Source organism: Hemicordylus capensis, chromosome 3, assembly GCF_027244095.1.
Source record: "Hemicordylus capensis ecotype Gifberg chromosome 3, rHemCap1.1.pri, whole genome shotgun sequence".
NCBI classification, from domain to species: domain Eukaryota; kingdom Metazoa; phylum Chordata; class Lepidosauria; order Squamata; family Cordylidae; genus Hemicordylus; species Hemicordylus capensis.
In genome coordinates this window covers 230,652,250-230,671,758 of record NC_069659.1, presented here as the reverse complement: position 1 = coordinate 230,671,758, position 19,509 = coordinate 230,652,250, and the positions used below count along the sequence as shown (strand labels likewise).

Sequence of the window (19,509 nt, the reverse complement as noted above, 5' to 3'; positions counted from 1 at the left end):
ATCTGCAAGGTATATTGTGAAATAGTCACAGCAGGCCCCTGAATACACCTCCCCAATGAGTTGTAAGAAACCCCTTGGAATTTGGAACATCTTCACTGGCCAGCACTGTGTGAATGCAATGGTGGCAGAAAAATAAGCATGGGTTGTTTGTTTGCTTTTGCCATCATCACTGCCATGTTTTAATATGAGCTCTAGCCTATCATTAGCCACACATGTTGCAAGTCTTCATCTGTCATCACTATAGCCATTGTCCCAACCACTTCATCATCCCAAGATCCCTGAAAAACCAGGGAGCTGATCAGACATTAACCAGCAGGGGAGGAGGATGAGGAGCAATTGTGTGAACTACCCAAGACAATTTGTCATTCCAGAAGCTGACAGGACTGCCAATGATGGTGGCAGGAAATTCCCCCAGAGCTGTTAGGAATCCATTCACATCCATCAGCTTCCAAGGGGAGACCATCCTAATAGGTTCTCTGTCCTTGCAGAGATTAGGGGCCCTGATGAATCTAAACCCTATCAGATAACAATCTATCCAAGATGGAGTTATCCCAAACGACCCCACCCACAAATCATCATTATCCTTGCTAGTACAAGACCATGCAACTGAGACTATGTTCCACACAATTAGGGATGTGCACGGAACCACAGAAGCGTGGTCCGGCACTGGGGTGTGTGTGTCTTTAGGGGGGGGGCGGTGGTACTTACCCCCCCCCACCGCCGCTCTTCCTCCAGCGCTGGAGTTGCCAAAAACGTTCTTGGGGCAGCAGAGTTCCTCCCTGCTGCCCCTGCCCCCATCGTTGTCTGTAAGGGTTAAACTAGAAAGAGCTGGCGGTGCGCATGTGCCCTTCGTGGCACGTGCGCTTGTCTTTGCCACTGGCACGCACGCGCCACATATGTCACGTGGCGCGCGCGCCCCGCCAGCTCTTCCTAGTTTAACCCTTACAGACAACGATGGGGGCAGGGGTGGCAGGGAGGAACTCTGCTGCCCCAAGAACGTTTTTGGCAACTCCAGTGCCGGAGGGGGAAGAGTGGAGGGGGGCTTAAGTACTACCAGCCTCCCTTAAAGACACACTCCCCCGCCCTGCCGAACCGCCAGAATTCCAGACCGGTCCAGAGGCCTTTTCTATGGCTCCAGACCGGTCCGTGCACACCACTACACACAATGAGTGGGACCAATATACAGGCCTATAAAATCATGAGTTGTTCTACAAAGAGGGCCCTCAGCATCAATGTTGGTCCTCCAGAACTAAACTGGGGCACCCCAACACCACCCCTAGATCACTTCCACCAGCTCAGGCAGGAAGACTCTTGCACAGTGGGGTAAGCAGGACACTATCTGAATCTGAATCTGATTGCATTGGCACACCATTCAATGGAAACACTTGAAGCAAATCTTATTGTAAGATTTGTTAAATCATAATTATGCACCTACAATTCTTCTATTCAGGAAACATACTTTCTCCCTACTAGGGGCAGGTCTGGCTAAAAGACAAAGAAGCTACCCATTGCAAATTATGTGAAAAGGAGTTTTCTCTTTCCAAAAGGAAGGTAAGATTCACTATGAAGTTGTATTGGCCTCCGTTCACTAATAATGATAAAAAGAAGGTCATGTATCCATGTAAAATATTTATTATGCTTATTATTCATATTATATATTCATGTATGTGCAGTAAATCTCAGCAGTTGCTGCCAACTCAGAATCACTGTTTTCATACTATAAGCCCCACAAAGTATGATGTGCAGTTCTTTACAAATCATTTGGTTGAACTCGCGTCACATTTTGTTACATAGATGTATTGCAACAGATTATTGCAGATCGGGCGTAGATGATTGCAAACAGATTATTATACAGATAATTGCAAACTGGCGGCCGCAGGACAAGCTCTTGCCTGCATCCCCCTCTCCTGCGTTGTGTTGTGCATGTGCCTGAGTGCATGCCAGTCACGCCCCTGCATATGACGACATTGTCAGGATGGGCTGTGCGGCCCATCTGCTGCTTCCAGTCTGCACTTTGTTCAGGTGCAGTTTGGGTGCTTTCTTTCTCTGCTCCTAGTGAGGCAGACAAAGAAGCACTCAGACCTGAAGCGTGAGCTGGGAAGAGCAGGAGGAACATCATGCGGCCCAACTTGTCAATAGTGGCTATGGGCAGGGGGAGAGCGGAGGGCAAGCATCATTCTGGCGGTCCCTGGAGGTGCAGGGGGAAGCTGAGTGGTGAGCCTTTGGCAGCCCCCAGAAGTGCTTGGGGTGGGAGTGGCCTGAGAACACTGGTCCCCCTGTGCTTCCTTGTAGCCATGTGCCTGTTGCAAATGTGGGCATTATTTCAGAATGTTTCTCTGATATTCTGGAATACTTGCCTTACACTTTCCATCCGTAGTGACAAAGATCACCATAAATAGGGGGGAAGCCCAAGAAGGGGTTGTTATTATTTTCAAATAATCTATATGACATTATTGTGCCAATTGTGTAGATAGCACTTTACGCAGACTGAGCAGACAGGTCCCTATCCTGAAGACTAATCCATTGTTTTGTTCAAATACCGTGTTGATTTCAAGGCCTCCTTTCCTTTCTTTGTTTTTCGTCTTGATTTAGCATCACTGTCGGAACTGTGGTGAAATTTTCTGCAATGCCTGCTCTGACAACGAATTGCCTTTGCCATCCTCACCGAAGCCTGTCCGAGTCTGTGATTCCTGTCATGCACTGCTTATACAGAGGTGTTCTTCTAATGTGCCATAAGTCATTTGCCGAAGATTTTTAAAATACTGTTACTTCACTACAATGGTAAATATGACAGTGTTGTTGTACATACTCCGCCAACCCTAGTGAATGCGTTTTGTATTGTTAAAATAATCTAAACACCATTCCTAAACTATGTGCCATTGTGATATTTCCGCGGTGCCAGCATGCCATGGTTTGTGAAGCTGTGCCAGTGCAGATATGCCTGATCCTGCTAATGGGGCAAAGGGGCACCTTTTTAAGTGGTGGCGCTCATATTTAGCAGGGAGAGAGCAACTGTTCCTTTTTATTGCCGCACAGCATCCCCCTCAGTGGTTTGGGAAGGGGGGGGTTGTTTTCATTTTTAAAATTGTAAGCCCCTTTGGGATAGGGAACCAGTTTCTAATTCCTATTCATTTTCTTTGTAAATCACTTGGAGATGTTTTTTAAAAGCAGTGCATAAATATTCTAAACAATAATCCTAACAATGTATCGGCTTCTGCAATGAATGTAATGGTCAGTCTTTTAAAATATAGGGGAGATTTTCCTGTGTTCCGTGTTTTCTGCCACTTTATCCTGTGAGTGGGCCTAATGCAGAACCTTGTATGCTTTGTGTTTTTAAAGGGGTCTTAGCTTGGGGGCAGGTTGGCATGGTTGGAGGAGCTCAAGCACCAGAGACTAACTGGACGGTGCTTCAGGTGTTCTGCACTGAGCCTCCGTATTCTGCACAGCTTTGTCTTGCTTCCACTAGTTGTTATCCATCTTAACAGCAAAACAAAAATAGAATTGCTTCACTCTTGCCGCACAATTAAACATAAGCAAATGAATTTAGTTCATGCAATGTGTATGGCTGCAGAGTTTGGTTTCCTTTAGTTGTAAGAATCTAGTAATCCAGGGCTCCCCATGATGCCAGTGTCTTAATGCAGCCTCTTCTGACCGTTTCTAGTACATCTGAGTGTGATGGCTTGTGCTTGAGACACAGATCAGAAGTGCTTGTGCTTGATAGGGAGCTCCATGGTGCTGGGCAGCTGGGAGCCCACCTTAGCCAGAAGCCAGTTGACATCCCTTGCAAGACACCCTGGAGGGATGCTGTCTGGGTAGCCTCTCAGTAGCTTGGCTGAAGAGAGGTTGGGAAATCTACTGATGTAGGATGTGCACAGAAAGAGAGGAAGGGGGGTGAGGGGCTGGTGAGAGAGAGGTGAGCCTTAAGAAGAAGACCTTGCGACTGCTGAGAGCTTGGGGAGGGAATCCTACAAGAAGCATCATGCTTTCACCACATGCCTTCTGTTCTGTGGCTCAGAGGTAAAAACAGTTCTTGGGGATTTCCAAGAGAAGCATATCTCTTCTTCACTCTTCATTTTTAATGTCATATCCAGTTGGAGTTTAGTCCCTGAGTTCCCACCACAATATGCAGTAGTAATAGGAGAGGAGAGCTGGGCTTGGGGTAGCAAGCATGACTTGTCCCCTTAGCTAAGCAGGGTCTGCTCTGGTTGCATATGAATTGGAGACCTGATGTGTGAGCACGCTAAGATATTCCCCTCAGGGGATGGAGCCGCTCTGGGAAGAGCAGAAGGTTCCAAGTTCCCTCCCTGGCTTCTCCAAGACAGGCTGAGAGAGATTCCTGCCTGCAACCTGGGAGAAGCCGCTGCCAGTCTGTGAAGACAATACTGAGCTAGACAGACCAATGGTCTGACTCAGCATATGGCAGCTTCCTGTGTTCTATATACTATATACCATATACCATGGTACTATACCATGGAATAGTAGTTAGAGAATACTGGCTGACACTTTCCCCCCTCTGCCCATCTCAAGTAGATATCTTGTAGTTGAATAGTTATGAAGAAACCAAGAGATTTGCATTACCGATGTCCATATAATAGGAGCTCTACAATGTATACATTGACTGACATGATGCACAGTTCTTAGGGACATAGAGCAAATTGCAGAGCCACTGTTGCACAGACAGAAGCAGTGGGGTTACTGTAGAGATCGGTGGGTAGCACTACCAGCGTTTCCTCAGTTCCCCCCATTCGCAGCAATGGAAAGAAAGACAGTAACACTGGTTGTGCTACCACCCAATCTCCACAGTAGCCCCACTGCTTCTGCCTCTGTAGCAGTGGATCTCTAAGCTGCTCTGTATTCCAAAGAACTGTGTGTCTTTTCAGCCATTAAATTTCTAAAGGCTGCAACACACTGAAGCATACGTAATTCTTAATGTTTTCACAATAACATTTGCTGTAATTACTCATTTTAACAGCTGGGCTAGTTAACCTTTTTTTGGTCAGTCAATCAGTATCTTTATTTGAGTCTTTGACCAGCATTTGGCAAAAACAGAGGCTGTGAAATTAACAGCTGTAGCATTAAAAGCACTCTGTGCTTAAAAATATAAGGTTAAAAGATGGAGACGTAATTGAAATTGAAATTTAGTTAAAATTAAAGCGATGGCTGTATACTATAATAATACTAAATTATATTAAGATAAGGTTGCTATAAAACTTAGATCTTTGAGAAACAATGAAGTTAATTAAATAGAAGTTAAAATTAAACCTAGAGGGATTGGCTATAACAGTAAAAGCTGTAGGGCTGAGTAGCTGGAGAGAGAACAGTATAGCTATGAGCTGTGTTGGGCCTGATTAGCTCTTGCTGGCAGTCAGTTCCCAATTTTGCACACTGTCACTTGAACTTGACAACCTTATGTGTTATATATCATGTGTTTCAGTCAGAGAGTAGTAGAGAGACGTAGAAATGGCCTGTAAGGCCTGGCAACCTAGTAAATAGTGGAACAATAAAGGTATTGTGGATGTCTCTGTAGAATAAGCAGTGAAGGAGGACGTGCTCAGTGGTTTTAACTTGCCCGGCATTGCAGCGGCACAGACATTCTGGGAAGGGGATCTTCCTATATCTTCTGCCTAACATAGTTGAAGTGAGGGTGCTGCAGTAAGCCAAGGTGAAGGCTTTTCTGTGGTTAGGGGCTTCTGCTGTGTAAGATATGCAGCAGGCATTACTTCTGTACCTTAGGTTTTCAGTGGTAGGGAGGTATGGAGCCTGCCTAAGTTAATTTGGTGCTCTGCATCCATTACGTGCTGTTTAAGGAGTGCTCTGGCCTGCTTGTATCCCAGGGAAAGTAGGTGTTAGACGTGGGTTTATAAACCACCTTTCTAAGCTCCCTTTTGGAGCTTCCTAGAGCCTTTCTAAGCTCCCTTTTGGAGCTTGCTAGAGGATATTTTAAGGCAGATGAGTGGTGACGTAGAGATTTCCCTCTTCAATGACAAAGGAGAAGATTTATAATACAGGTGAAACTCAAAAAATTAGAATATCGTGCAAAAGTTCATTAATTTCAGTAATGCAAATTAAAAGGTGAAACTGATATATGAGATAGACGCATTACATGCAAAGCGAGATAAGTCAAGCCTTAATTTGTTATAATTGTGATGATCATGGCGTACAGCTCATGAGAACCCCAAATCCACAATCCCAGAAAATTAGAATATTGTGAAAAGGTTCAACAGTCTAGGCTCCAGGTGTCCCACTCCAATCAGCTAATCAATCCATAACACCTGCAAAGGGTTCCTGAGCCTTGAAATGGTCTCTCAGTCTGGTTCATTAGGAATCACAATCATGGGAAAGACTGCTGACTTGACAGTTGTGCAGAAAACCATCATTGACACCCTCCATAAGGAGGGAAAGTCTCAAAAGGTAATTGCAAAAGAAGTTGGATATTCCCAAAGTGCTGTATCAAAGCACATGAATAGAAAGTTATGTGGAAGGGAAAAGTGTGGAAGAAAAAGGTGCACAAGCAGCAGGGATGACCGCAGCCTGGAGAGGATTGTTAGGAAAAGGCCATTCAAAAGTGTTGGGGACTTTCACAAGGAGTGGACTGAGGCTGGAGTTAGTGCATCAAGAGCCACCACACACAGACGGATCCTGGACATGGGCTTCAAATGTCGTATTCCTCTTGTCAAGCCGCTCCTGAACAACAAACAATGTCAGAAGCGTCTTAGCTGGGCTCAAGAAAAAAAGAACTGGTCTGTTGCTCAGTGGTCCAAAGTCCTCTTTTCTGATGAGAGCAACTTTTGCATCTCATTTGGAAACCAAGGACCCAGAGTCTGGAGGAAGAATGGAGAGGCACACAATGCAAGATGCTTGAAGTCCAGTGAAGTTTCCACAGTCTGTGTTGATTTGGGGAGCCATGTCATCTGCTGGTGTTGGTCCACTGTGCTTCATTAAGTCCAGGGTCAACGCAGCCGTCTATCAGGAGATTTTGGAGCACTTCATGCTTCCTTCCGCAGACGAGCTGTATGGGGATGCTGACTTCATTTTCCAGCAGGACTTGGCACCTGCCCACACTGCCAAAAGTACCAAAGCCTGGTTCAATGACCATGGGATTACTGTGCTTGATTGGCCAGCAAACTCGCCTGACCTGAACCCCATAGAGAATCTATGGGGCATTGCCAAGAGAAGGATGAGAGACATGAGAGCAAACAATGCAGAAGAGCTGAAGGCCGCTATTGAAGCATCCTGGTCTTCCATAACACCTCAGCAGTGCCACAGGCTGATAGCATCCATGCCACGCCGCATTGAGGCAGTAATTGCTGCCAAAGGGGCCCAGACCAAGTACTGAATACATATGCATGCTTATACTTTTCAGAGGTCCGATATTGTTCTATTTACAATCCTTGTTTTATTGGTTTCATGTAATATTCTAATTTTCTGGGATTGTGGATTTGGGGTTTTCATGAGCTGTACGCCATAATCATCACAATTATAACAAATTAAGGCTTGACTTATTTCGCTTTGCATGTAATGCGTCTATCTCATATATCAGTTTCACCTTTTAATTTGCATTACTGAAATTAATGAACTTTTGCACGATATTCTAATTTTTTGAGTTTCACCTGTATATATGAGGTTTTATTAGGTAGATAAAACATAAATATTGTTACAGATTCAAAAGGCTTATTCCCCTCAAATAAAAAGAATATAGAGCATATTTCCTTACAAACAACTGCATCCAGAGTTAGCAATTGTAGAACAGCACAGTCAAAATGTATATAAATCAGGTTTCAGATTCTACAGTTTGCTTATATTCAGATGTCATGAAGTTTGCTCATGCAATCCCGTTTCTCTCATACTTACCGCTGAGTTCGGGAGATGGCCAGTCTCTCAAACTACAGTGCATTAGACTCAAAGCAGGGTTGTTCTCTTCAGTAAAATGGTGCCTCCATCCCTGGGTTTCTATTTTGGTTTAAGAGGTGCGTAGCAAAGTGTGTATCAATCTTTATAGGTCTCCTCCAGTCTGTGGGGATTAGGCAAAACCAGAAAAACAGATCCCACTGGCAGAATCTGGCAATCATGGTGTTCTGCCCATTCTTCCATGTAGGGGAAATTTCAAGAAAGAATTTGGGGAATGACAAAAGATACTAAAAATCCCTTTTTCCTGCTCATGCACGTTCCTCTTTTGTCCTGGTCGGCTTGACCGTATTCAGTTCCCTGGACACTGCCCTCGGTGCACAGACTTCCAAACAGCAAAACACCAATTGCAAAGCACTGCATTCCATCCGGACATGCAAACTCAGGAACTTGTAGACAGCAAAAATCACTCAGTTCCTTTTTGGCAAGCCAATTCTCACTTAACTACTTGGCTGCTGTGCTCCTCCACAACAACATCTGTTTCATAACAAAGTCTGCTTTGGGTCGCTGTGACCAGAACAGATTGCAACAAACAGATTACAACATGATTACAAAAGAGTCTGTTATACAACAGACTACGCTAACTTGGCCTCAAAAGGTCAAAACAAGGCAGCTGGGCCCCAAAATCCCAATCAATTCATATCATAGGTGGGAAGGGAGGAGCTTTCCACTTTCCCCAGGCTTGCCTCAAGTCATAGTCCAGCACTGGAGACACAGCAGGGTGCCTGGAATACTGCTGCTAGAAATTTGGACAGGACAAATTCCAGAGGGGCAAAGTTGGAAAACAGGCCCAGCTGAGCTTTGTAGAGAGGTTGCACCAGCGACTTAGTTTGGAATAGTTTAAGGGCTGCAGGTATGTTACAGCCTCCTTTTGATCGGAAAAATATTAGGATTGCAGCAGCGCTCTTCTGGGCGTTTTGAGCAACATAGCTGCCGTGGGGGCTTCCTAGTACCAGAGGCATGGAAGACCATCCTGAGGTGTTTGAAGCATGAGACCTGCTCTATTGTGTTCCCATTTATATGCCAAGAGTGTGTCTGGTCTTCTGGCAAAGGCCATGATTTTGGTTTAATGGTAGTTTATTTCCAGATGATCCTCCTTACAGTATTGCGCAAAGGCCCCCAGTGCTCTTTTAAGTCCTATTGGGCAAGGGAGCGGGGGAGGTCCTAGAGAGAATTGCCACATCGTCTGCATAAAGCAGAATGGAAATGTGTATCTCTACCAGCTTGGGGTGGGGGTGGGTTTGAAAGTCCAGGTTGTTTAAGGGGCCCACTGTGGCATTAATGTATAAGTTAAACTGGAACGGGGCAAGTATGCTGCCTTGTTAAATGCCCTTACAGGTTGAGAATGGTGCTTGATAGATGGACCTTTGGGTTTGCATCGGACTTTCAGGGACATGTCATTGTGGAGGGTATGAATGAGAGATAGCAAGTGCCAAACAATTAAGGAGGCTTCCCGTTTTCCCCACAACTTGGCTCAAGAGTTGAAATCAGATGCAGACTTGAGGTCTATGAAGGCTGCATACAGGGAGACTGTGGTGTGTGTGTGTGTGTGTGTGTGTGTGTGTGTGTGTGTGTGTGTGTAGTATTTCTCAATTAGATGTTGGAGTATGAGTCACTGGTCAATGGTGGATTGACCTTCCCTGAATCTGGCCTGTTATTCTGCTAGGAGGTTTTCTCGTTCCAGCAAGTCCCTTAGCTTCCTATATAGATGTCTGGTTATAGTTTGCTGGGTCATTCCTCCTGCTTTTTTTTGAAGATGGGAACAATAACTGCTAGCCCTTAGTCCCAAGGGATACAACTATGCTTATTGATAAATGTAAACAATGAGGCCAGAATGGGTGCCCACCATGCTGAGTTATTTTTGATCAGCTCAGAGGGGAGTAGATCATCACCAGGAACCTTCCCAGATCTTAGTTGAGAGATCAGATCCATGACCTCTGTAGACATCACTGGAGGCCAAGTGGGCAGTTCCTCTACATCGTGCTGAGGGCATCCATGGTCCATTACTTCATCTCTGTACAGTTCACTGAAGTGCCTTTCCCAGACCTCTGGTGGGATGCAGCTGCCCAAAGTATCAGGCTGTTGCTGGGATGATCCATGGTGATGCATCAAAATAGGGCTGTCATTGGATCTGACTACTTGAGTAAGACATGACCAGGTGTCTTCCATAGCAGCTCTTTTCTTGTGTTGCAGTAGTTGTTTGTATTGCCTCTTCTACTTACGAAGGTCTTGCGCAGTCATTGGTATTATATTGACTTTATAGGCATTGTAGTTGACAGTGAACATTTTTTGCTTCAATGCATTTGAGGTCAAACCAGGGTCTGGAACGGTGTAGGTGTTGTTTGGGGAAAACAGTATTTTTGTGGGTTAGATGCTTTATAGAACCTATAGCACTAGGTTGCTGTAGCTTTCTAGGATTGAATTGGAGGAGGCTGCTGAGAGCAGGGAGAGGCAGATTTGTTGCAAGTATTCTGTGGTAAGTTGTTCTGTTACAAATATTCATTGTATTTATATTGCTTTGTCCAGCTGAGGGGACCATTTGATGCAACAGGCTCTTCCCCCTGATAGAATCTGTGGTTGGTATAGAGCCTGAACATGGGGCTGCTGGTAGTAGTAGCAAATTTATTATGGTCCTTAGACCAGCTTAGGGATGCTGGTTTTAGGCAAAGGAAGACTGGGAAGAGTCACTGTCAAATTGAGGTATGTCCTCAAAGCAATCTGTGAATTGGAGCAAGTTTCCAGAGGCAATTACATAATCAATGACACTCATTTTGTTTCTAGCCTAGAAGGTAAATTCAGCAGGAAGTCCTGCATAGTGTTGTACCCCAGAGGTAGTTGAACTAATACCTTGTTTATTATACTTTTAATTCTGAAGATAAATTCTGTGCATAATTCTGTTATGTCACTAGATGTCAGTGGTGCACCAAGTTTGTCCTTTCATAATCAATTGAAAAACCTTAAGCCGAAAGTCTTGCCCAATTGTTCTCATAGGGTCAGTTTAAAATATTTACCCAAGACCTAGATACTTGGCCAATATCCCAAAGATTGATTTAAGATCTCTCTGTTAATGCAAAGGGACTTGCCCAACTCATTAACACGAATTTGAGAACCTTGCAGGACAAGGACCTGCTAAATTCTTAAAATAAAGTCCTAAATCTTCAGTTGGGAGTCCATGTATGCTCAGAAATCACATTGGGTAAACACACCACCCTCTGGGGCCCTCTGGTTCTTTTGCAAGATACAGCAGCACGAGGTTTGTGCCCATTGGAAGCTGGCCACAGATGTTGAAGAGTCTTGCAGCTTTTGGAGAGCATCGTCTTGGAGTACAGGGTCAAGCACAGGGTAGGTCTCTACTCTGCATTCTGCCCTTCAGCAGAGACTCTGTGCTGTAAGTTGAGAGCATCAGTCAGGCCATAACTCTCTCTCTTTTTGGATCACACTTCGCAGTACCCATTCAAACAGCCGGAAGTCAAGACCAGCCAGTTCTAAAATCTCTCAGTGCCTTCCTTTTTTGCCTGCTATGTTCAAAATGTGCTCCTCCCCGCTCCCTTCGGATTGCCCTTTCACACAGAATTCCCCACTCTTATCTCAGTAGAAAAGTTTCTTTCTGCCAGCTTCACACAGCTCTATTGTTCTGAGCTATAATCCTTGAACTGGGAACAGTATGATTTTTACTGTCTAGGAATTCTTTCTGGGTAACTAAAGTGCAGCATTTTAGCAGCTCTAAAGATGAGAGGAAAGGGTGGGAAAAGGAGGAAAGGAAGAGATGCAAAATAACCTAATATATCCTTACTGACCATTATCTTTAATATATCAGTGCTACATAAACTTTGCCAGCTCAGGTTACATTACAGATAAGCATCAATTGGTAATATTATTACAGAAGCCAAGCCCAATGGCCTGAAGTTAGTACAGCATCTTAACCAGTTTCAAAAGTCTCTCTGTCAGCATATCTACAAAAACAGCACAGCAACCCAATTCCCAGAGCAAAAGTTCAGAGTTCTCCAAAGAATGTTCTGCTCCATGAGCAGACATAATATCCATCTTAGGTGTGAGCCTGGCTGTCGCTGATACAGATTTAAATGGAGCTGAATAGGTGCATAACAATAGTTTGGCTTCTGATCCTTTGAGTGGTGTGTGAGGAGGAGTGCATCTGTTTCAGGATTAGGCGGGCAGCACTGATAATGTGCATATAGAGTGCGATCGTCAGGGTCCAGTCTGGTGTTAAGATTGCTGCCTACCACAGTATATGCATTGTAAAGGTAGAGAGAAGGTTAGTTAGGTAACTTTCCAGTTCAGACCACACTTGCTTGACCTGGGATTTCCACCTCAGCAGTGGTAAGTAGATGCTGGTTACTGACAGGGTACAGTATCTGAAGTGGATTGCCACAGTCATAGCATGTTGCTTAAATGAGGAAAGTCTTGCTGATGTTGCTCGCAGGGTGGTAGAGACTAATACGCCCCGTTCACCTTTAGATCTACCCCTTCCCATACAGGCTTCTGCTCCCAGTGATTATGAGCTGAAGTTGTTGAGTGTGAGGTCTTCGGAGGTCCAGGTTTCCTGCACCATTATGATGTCCTATCTGGAGAGGAAGTCTATGAAGGAGACATCCCTGCAGCTGGAGTGCCAACCTGCCACATTCCAGGTCAGGAGGGAGCATGGTTCCCTCTAAGGCATGCACACATGAAATTTTTGGATGTCTGCTCATTTCATTTTAGATCCCAGTCAGGTTGAATCAGGAAGGTCCCATTCTGAATGCAGGTGCGCTCACACTGCCTTGATACTGCCGCCCAGAACAAAACTCATTCCGCACAGAGATGAAAAAAATTACAGAGACCACTGGGAGGGAGATCTTATGCTGGTATTTTGAGCATTAGTCTGTGGCTTCATTAGCAGGGACCTGTGTAGAGGTTCCAGTGGGGTATCATGAGGAGTGATGTGTTGCATGAACAGGGCTACTGAGTCAGAGTGAAAAGTCTCTTGGGTGATTTCTGGTGCGGTTGGTTCCGATAATTCTCCAGAGGACATGTTGGCCAGACCGGAAAGTTCAGTCTGCTGAACCGGGTCTAACCAGTTTGGTGGTTTGAGGGGCAATACTTGTAAACGGGAATCTGGTGAGGATTCCCATTTACAAACAAAGGGAAAGCCTTCTAAAGCATGGGTGGTGGTGGTGGTGAGAGGCAACTAACAATAGTAGATGTAGATGAGAAGGTTCTTACCGGTGCGGCAATGGTCGCGGTACTGCTCACATTCACTGTTAGGGAAGTTAACAGTGCTCCTAACTTTCCCTGCTAATCGCCATATTGTGCAATCCTTGAACACTCTGATAGCTCTTATATTGCAGTTGTGGAACAGATGCCCCCCACCCCCATCTGAATGAGCTTAAGTAGAAGGGTGGAATGATTAAAGGTGAGCAAAATTCAGATCAAGTCCAGGTCTATATAACTTGGGTAGTAGTTTAAAAGCAGACTTGGAGAGCTTATTATGGCCTTGCAAAATGACCATCTCCCCAAATTGGTGTAATTTATTGCAGTTTGTAGCTGCACCTGGGAGGTTTGAAGTACATGTGATGTATTAGACAAGTAGGTTGTTTTTGGCAGCCCTATGTGCATCTTGTGGAAGGTTTTGGCAGAGGTCCCGTCTGGAGCTGAGGAGGTAACTGCCTGAATCTTGCTGGGTGCTGTTTTCTGGGTTATAATTAGGCTTTTCTCCCCATGGTTGTCTTGTGTTACGAATTCATCAAAGGCATGCCTGAACATATCTACTTTTGCCAATATGGTGTTTAAGGTAAAGTGTGCTGTTGATTTCAACTTCTGGCGCCCACAGAGCCCTGTGGTTTTCTTTGGTAGAATACAGGAGGGGTTTACCATTGCCTCCTTCCGTGCAGTACGAGATGATGCCTTTCAGCATCTTCCTATATCACTGCTGGCTGATATAGGTGTTTCCCATAGTCTGGGAAACATACCAGCAGGGATTTGAACCAGCAACCTTCTGCTTGTTAGTCAAGCATTTCCCTGCTGCACCACTTAAGGTGGCAATATGGTGCTTAGATGCTCCAAAATTTGGATGACAGTTTCTTCAGTTAGTAAGCATGCATTACCAAGGTTTTTGGGTAGATATTTGCAGGGGTGGCGAGGGGCACATCTGGCCGTTCTAGATCTCCTGTCTCTCTGATCCAGGCGGTTTCCGGGGCTGGAGTTCTTAGATAGTGGAGGAGATGCCTGGTGTACTGCAGTCTTTCTTGCAGCAGACTCCTTGGGGGTGAGGGAGGGTTCTTCTTGCCAAATATGTTCTTAGTCAGGAGCGTAACGGTTGTACTAACAGCTCCATTTGATTCATTGGTGGGAAGGAAGGAGTTGATCCTCATCTGCTTCCCCACTTTGGCTGATTGGTGGTCATTTGGGCTGTTCCTAGTTTCCCCCTTCATGCTTGTATTTGTCATGGTTAAGATTTGTGTAATTTCAAACCATCTATTTTCATAATGGTGCAGATATTTTTAAACACCAGTTGTCAACATTACAAAGTGACTTTTAGATTGTGAAGCACTGTACCAAAAATACTAAGACAAACCAAGCATAGGATTATTTGTAACAGTTTAACTCTCACAGCTGATGCAGGATTAGAGAAAGTATTTCTTCTAATGGAACTGGATTTTTATATTGGATATTTTGTTTCACTCAAGATGAATTTCTGCACAAATCCACTTAATGGAACTGTCTTGATGGCTACTACCCTGTTTCCCGAACCCTAACCCCGAAAGTAAGACCTAGCAGTAATTTCTGATGTACCGCTAATTGCCCTAGTGCATTTTTTGGGGCTAAAATTATTATAAGACACTGTCTTATTTTCGGGGAAACACGAGCTGAAGAGTGAGATAGAGGAAATAGCAACAGCAGTCATTTTGTACACACTAAAGTTGTGCCGTTGACACTAAGAACTTGTCAAATTGCTTCCTGTATACTTTTCTAGTGTCAGCAGCATACCAGGTATCTCAGATTTCACACCAACAAAGAGCCTTTTCTTGCTTTAAGAGTAAAACTGCAGCTATTTAAAGAATGCTTCATTGGTAAGTAGGATTGCTGACTCTCTCTCCCACCCCCATAACATGGTTCTGCCTTTTACAGGTAGAAAATCCACAGATTAGTTTTCAATCCTCTGTTGCCAGTAGCTTTGCCTGCATGTCAGATAGTTGTTAAATGCTCAGGAGAGAATAACTGTTCTGGAGTGGCCAATAAATAAAGCTGCTGCTGTTGTTTCTAGCACCATTAAATACCTCCTGTTATTATTAGTGGTAGTCATCTTCAAAGTAGACATTCTATTGCTCACTTCAATAAATAGGCAACATAATAAGAACAAAATGGCAACTAGTTCTGATAATTAGCTATTTCCTCATTCCTCAAGTTTGGGAAGCATATAGTAGGAGTGTGCATGAACTGCAGCTTGAGCACCATTTGGGAGTGGAAAATGGGAGCTTTAAGAGGAGAGCAGGTCCTTACCTGCTCTCGGTCACCCCATGCAGCTTCCTGCTGGGGTGGTGCATGTCCCTGCGTGGCACCAGCATGCATGTGGCATCTGTGCATGCACAAGCTGTCCCATCCTCTCTGCACCAACATTCATTCTCTCTCTCTCTCCATGGCGCCAGCACGCATATGGCATCCATGCATGCACAGATGCCATGTGTGTGTTGACGTCATACAGTGGTATTTGGTAGATGCATGAGGTGGCAGAGAGCAGGTGAGGACCTGCTCTTCTCTTTCTTAAAGCTTCACCACCCACTCCCAAACAGCACTCGACTGTGGTTCGTGTACCCCCCCCTAGCATATAGCTTGCCACAGGAGAGAACTTAAGTGCTATTTAACTGTAGAAAATCAAGAGAAACTGCATCAGTAACTTTCTCATGTTGTTGCAGATATGGAAGCCTATGGCTATTCATTAAAACTAGCTTAACCCATGCAGAGCATCTGTGCACTAGTACTTGATTGCTCCCCTCACCCCCTGCCACAGCCCCCCTCATCTCAGAGACATCTCCACTCTCACCTGAGCCACACTCCTGCTCCTCCATACCATTGCTTCCACCTCCCTCAGTCATGGTTGCAGGGTTGCTGGCACCTATTGGCCAAGCTGCAGCCTCCTATCCCCAGAGACCTCCTCACCCGAGCTCTGCTCCTCCCCACAGGAGCAGCAGCGGTTGACCGGGCCCTTCCTCGCCGCCATGGCCACTTGTTCCCTTCAGGCCACTGACAGGCCCGGGCCTGTTGCCTACCTGCGCCAATGGCTTCAGTAGCCCCAAACAGCAGCAGTGGTTGACTGGGCCCTTCCTTGCTGCCGCCGCCATGACTGCTCATTCCCCCAGGCCACTGAGAGGCTTGGACCTGTCCCTCACCCTTCCTCTTTTCCCCTCTCTCCTTTTTCTCTCTCTCTCTTCCTCACTCTTTCTTCCCCCTCCCTCTTTCTGAGTTAACAGAGCTTGTTCATTTTGTTTCCTCATCTACTTCACACAACGGCAGCCTCCTTCTCCTGAAGGGGCTCTTTCCTCCCTTATGACCCCTCTCTTCGCAGAGGGGGAACTATCCATTTATTTATTTGATATAGAGAGAGACCTCTCCTCTACAATCAAGAATATCTTCCAACCAGTGACAGTTGTATTCCAACTGACCTTAACCAGCACAGGTTCCTCCCCACTCTCTGCATATGGAAATCCCAATGTCCCCATCAGGTGTTTCTGCTGACGAACTCTTGTGAGAGCTGCCACACACAGGACTACTCATGGGTATGCCTTAGAGTTATAGATAGATAGATACTGAGAAAAGCTATATTATTTGCTATTAAGAAATTTCCTTGAAATAAATTCTACTTCTGCACTTCATATTGCACATTTAAGAATATGATAGTTCCCACGAGTTAGGCTAGTTATTTCCTCCCCCCACCCATCCTCCTCCTCCTCCAAAAGGAGGAAAGGTACCAAGTATAGGAGGATGCCAGCATGGCTAAGAAGTAAAATAAAGGAAGTTATAACAGAGAAGACTTCCTTCAGATATTTGGGAAAGTCTGCCCAAATGAAGATAACAGAAAGGAACACAAACGCTTGCAAAAGAAATGCAAGGAGACAATAAGGGAGGCAAAAAGAGTTAGAGAAACATTTAGCTAAAAGCATCAAGGGGAATAACACAAACTTATTTGAATACATCAGAAGCAGGAAACCTGCCCGGGAGGCAGTTGGACCATTAGACAATGAGGGAGTGAAAAGGATGACTGAGGATATGGAGATTGCAGAAAAGCTGAGTTTTTTTGCATCTGTCTTCATGGCAGACGACACAGAGTACAGTGAGGGAAATAAGTATTTGATCCCCTGCTGATTTTGTCTGTTTGCCCTCTGACACAGAAATGACCAGGCTATAATTGGAATGGTAGGTTTATTGTAGCTGTGAGAGACAGAATAACAAACAAACAAACCCTCAAAAGCCCAGTGCCCAAAAGTCAGTGATGGATTTGCATTGTAATGAGGGAAATAAGTGTTCGATCCCTTCACAAAAGATGTCTTAGTACTTGGTGGCAAAACCCTTGTTGGCAATCACAGAGGTCAGATGTTTCTTGTAGTTGGCCACCAGGTTTGCACACAACCCAGGAGGGATGTTGTCCCACTCCTCTTTGCAGATCCTCTCCAAGTCAGAAAGGTTTCGAGGCTGATGTTTGGCAACCCGAACCTTCAGCTCCCTCCACAGATTTTCTATGGGATTAAGGTCTGGAGACTGGCTGGGCCACTCCAGGACCTTCATGTGCTTCTTCTTGAGCCACTCCTTTGTTGCCTTGGCTGTGTGTTTTGGGTCATTGTCATGCTGGAATACCCATCCACGACCCATTCTCAATGCCCTGGCTGAGGGAAGGAGGTGCTCACCCAAGATCTGACGGTACATGGTCCCGTCCATCATCCCTTCGATGCGGTGAAGGTGTCCTGTCCCCTTAGCAGAAAAACACCCCCAAAGCATAATGTGTCCACCTCCATGTTTGACGGTGGGGATGGTGTTCTTTGGCTCATAGGTAGCATTCCTCCTCCTCCTCCACACACGGCAAGTTGAGTTGATGCCAAAGAGCTCGATTTTGGTCTCATCTGACCACAACACTTTCGCCCAGTTCTCCTCTGGATCATTCAGATGTGCATTGGCAAACTGCAGACGGGCCTGTACATGTGCTGCCTTGAGCAGGGGGACCTTGCGGGCACTGCAAGATTTCAGTCCTTCACGGCGTAGTGTGTTACCAATTGTTTTCTTGGTGACTATGGTTCCAGCTGCCCTGAGATCATTGACAAGTTCCCCCCGTGTAGTTCTGGGCTGCTTTGTCACCATTCTCATGATCATTGCAACTCCACGAGGTGAGATCTTGCACGGAGCCCCAGACCAGGGGAGATTGACAGTTTTGTGTTTCTTCCATTTGCGAGTTATCATGCCAACTGTAGTCACCTTCTCACCAAGCTGCTTGGCGACAGTCTTGTAGCCCAGTCCAGCCTTGTGCAGGTCTACAACCTTGTCCCTGACATCCTTCGACAGCTCTTTGGTCTTGGGCGTGGTGGTGAGTTTGGAAGCTGAGTGATTGCTTGCTTCTATGGACAGGTGTCTTTTATACAGGTACTGTAACAAGCTGGGATTAGGAGCACTCCCTTACAGAGGGTGTTCCTCATCTCAGCTCATTACCTGCATATAGTGAAAAGACATCTGGGAGCCTGAAATCTTGCTGGTTGATAGGGGACCGAATACTTATTTCCCTCACTACAATGCAAATCCATCGCTGCCTTTTGGGCACTGGGCTTTTGAGGGTTTGTTTGTTGTTGTTCTGTCTCTCACAGCTACAATAAACCTACCATTCCAATTATAGCCTGGTCATTTCTGTGTCAGAGGGCAAACGGACAAAACGAGCAGGGGATCAAATACTTATTTCCCTCAGTGTATATACCTGTATCTGAACTGAGCTTCTCAGGGACAGAGGCTAAAGAACTGAGTCAGATAGAGGGGATGAAAGATGACGTTCTGAATGGTCTCAAAAAATTAAAAATTAGCAGATCGCCAGGGCCAGATGGCATCCACCTGAGAATTCTTAAAGAACTTGCAAAAATATATAACTTATCCTTACAATCAGGCTCTGTACTGGAGGACTGGAAAGTAGCCAGTGTAACAAGGATTTTCAAGCAGGGATCCAGGGGCAATCTAGGAAATTACAGGCCAGTTAGCTTAATGTCTGTTTCAGCCAAATTGATGGAAAGCATTCTCAAGGATAAAATTGTAAAGCACATAGAAGAACAGGCCCTGCTGGGGGAGAAACAGCATGGCTTCTGCAAAGGCAAATCTTGCCTCACTAATCTTTTGGAGTTCTTTGAGAGTGTCAACCGGGCATGTGGATAAAGGTGATCCAGTTGACATAGTATACCTGGACTTCCAAAAAGCTTTTGACAATGTTCCTCTTAACTCTTGAGAAAACTTAGCAGTCATGGGATAAGGGGACAGGGTCATGTGTGGATTAGTAACTGGTTGAAGGACAGGAAATGGTGAGTAGGAATAAATGGGACAGATTTCTAAATGGAGGAAAGAAAGAAGCAGGTTCCTCAGGGATCA

At 45.2% G+C, this 19,509-nt stretch overlaps 1 protein-coding gene across 5 annotated transcripts in view; it reads left to right on the top strand.

Moving 5' to 3' along the window:
- Positions 1 to 19,509, top strand: part of RUFY2 (RUN and FYVE domain containing 2) — a 79,282-nt gene that overhangs the window by 52,429 nt on the left and 7,344 nt on the right. For 3 of the 5 annotated variants that reach the window (XM_053310309.1, XM_053310306.1, XM_053310303.1), the window contains 2 exons: positions 1,474 to 1,551; positions 2,593 to 3,267. In XM_053310309.1, the coding sequence (XP_053166284.1) occupies positions 1,474 to 1,551; positions 2,593 to 2,736 (222 nt within the window). In that variant the 3' untranslated portion in view covers positions 2,737 to 3,267. Of the gene's footprint in view, positions 1 to 1,473; positions 1,552 to 2,592; positions 3,268 to 19,509 lie in introns of those variants that run through there. The other 2 variants (XR_008319600.1, XM_053310304.1) reach the window with 2 other exon arrangements.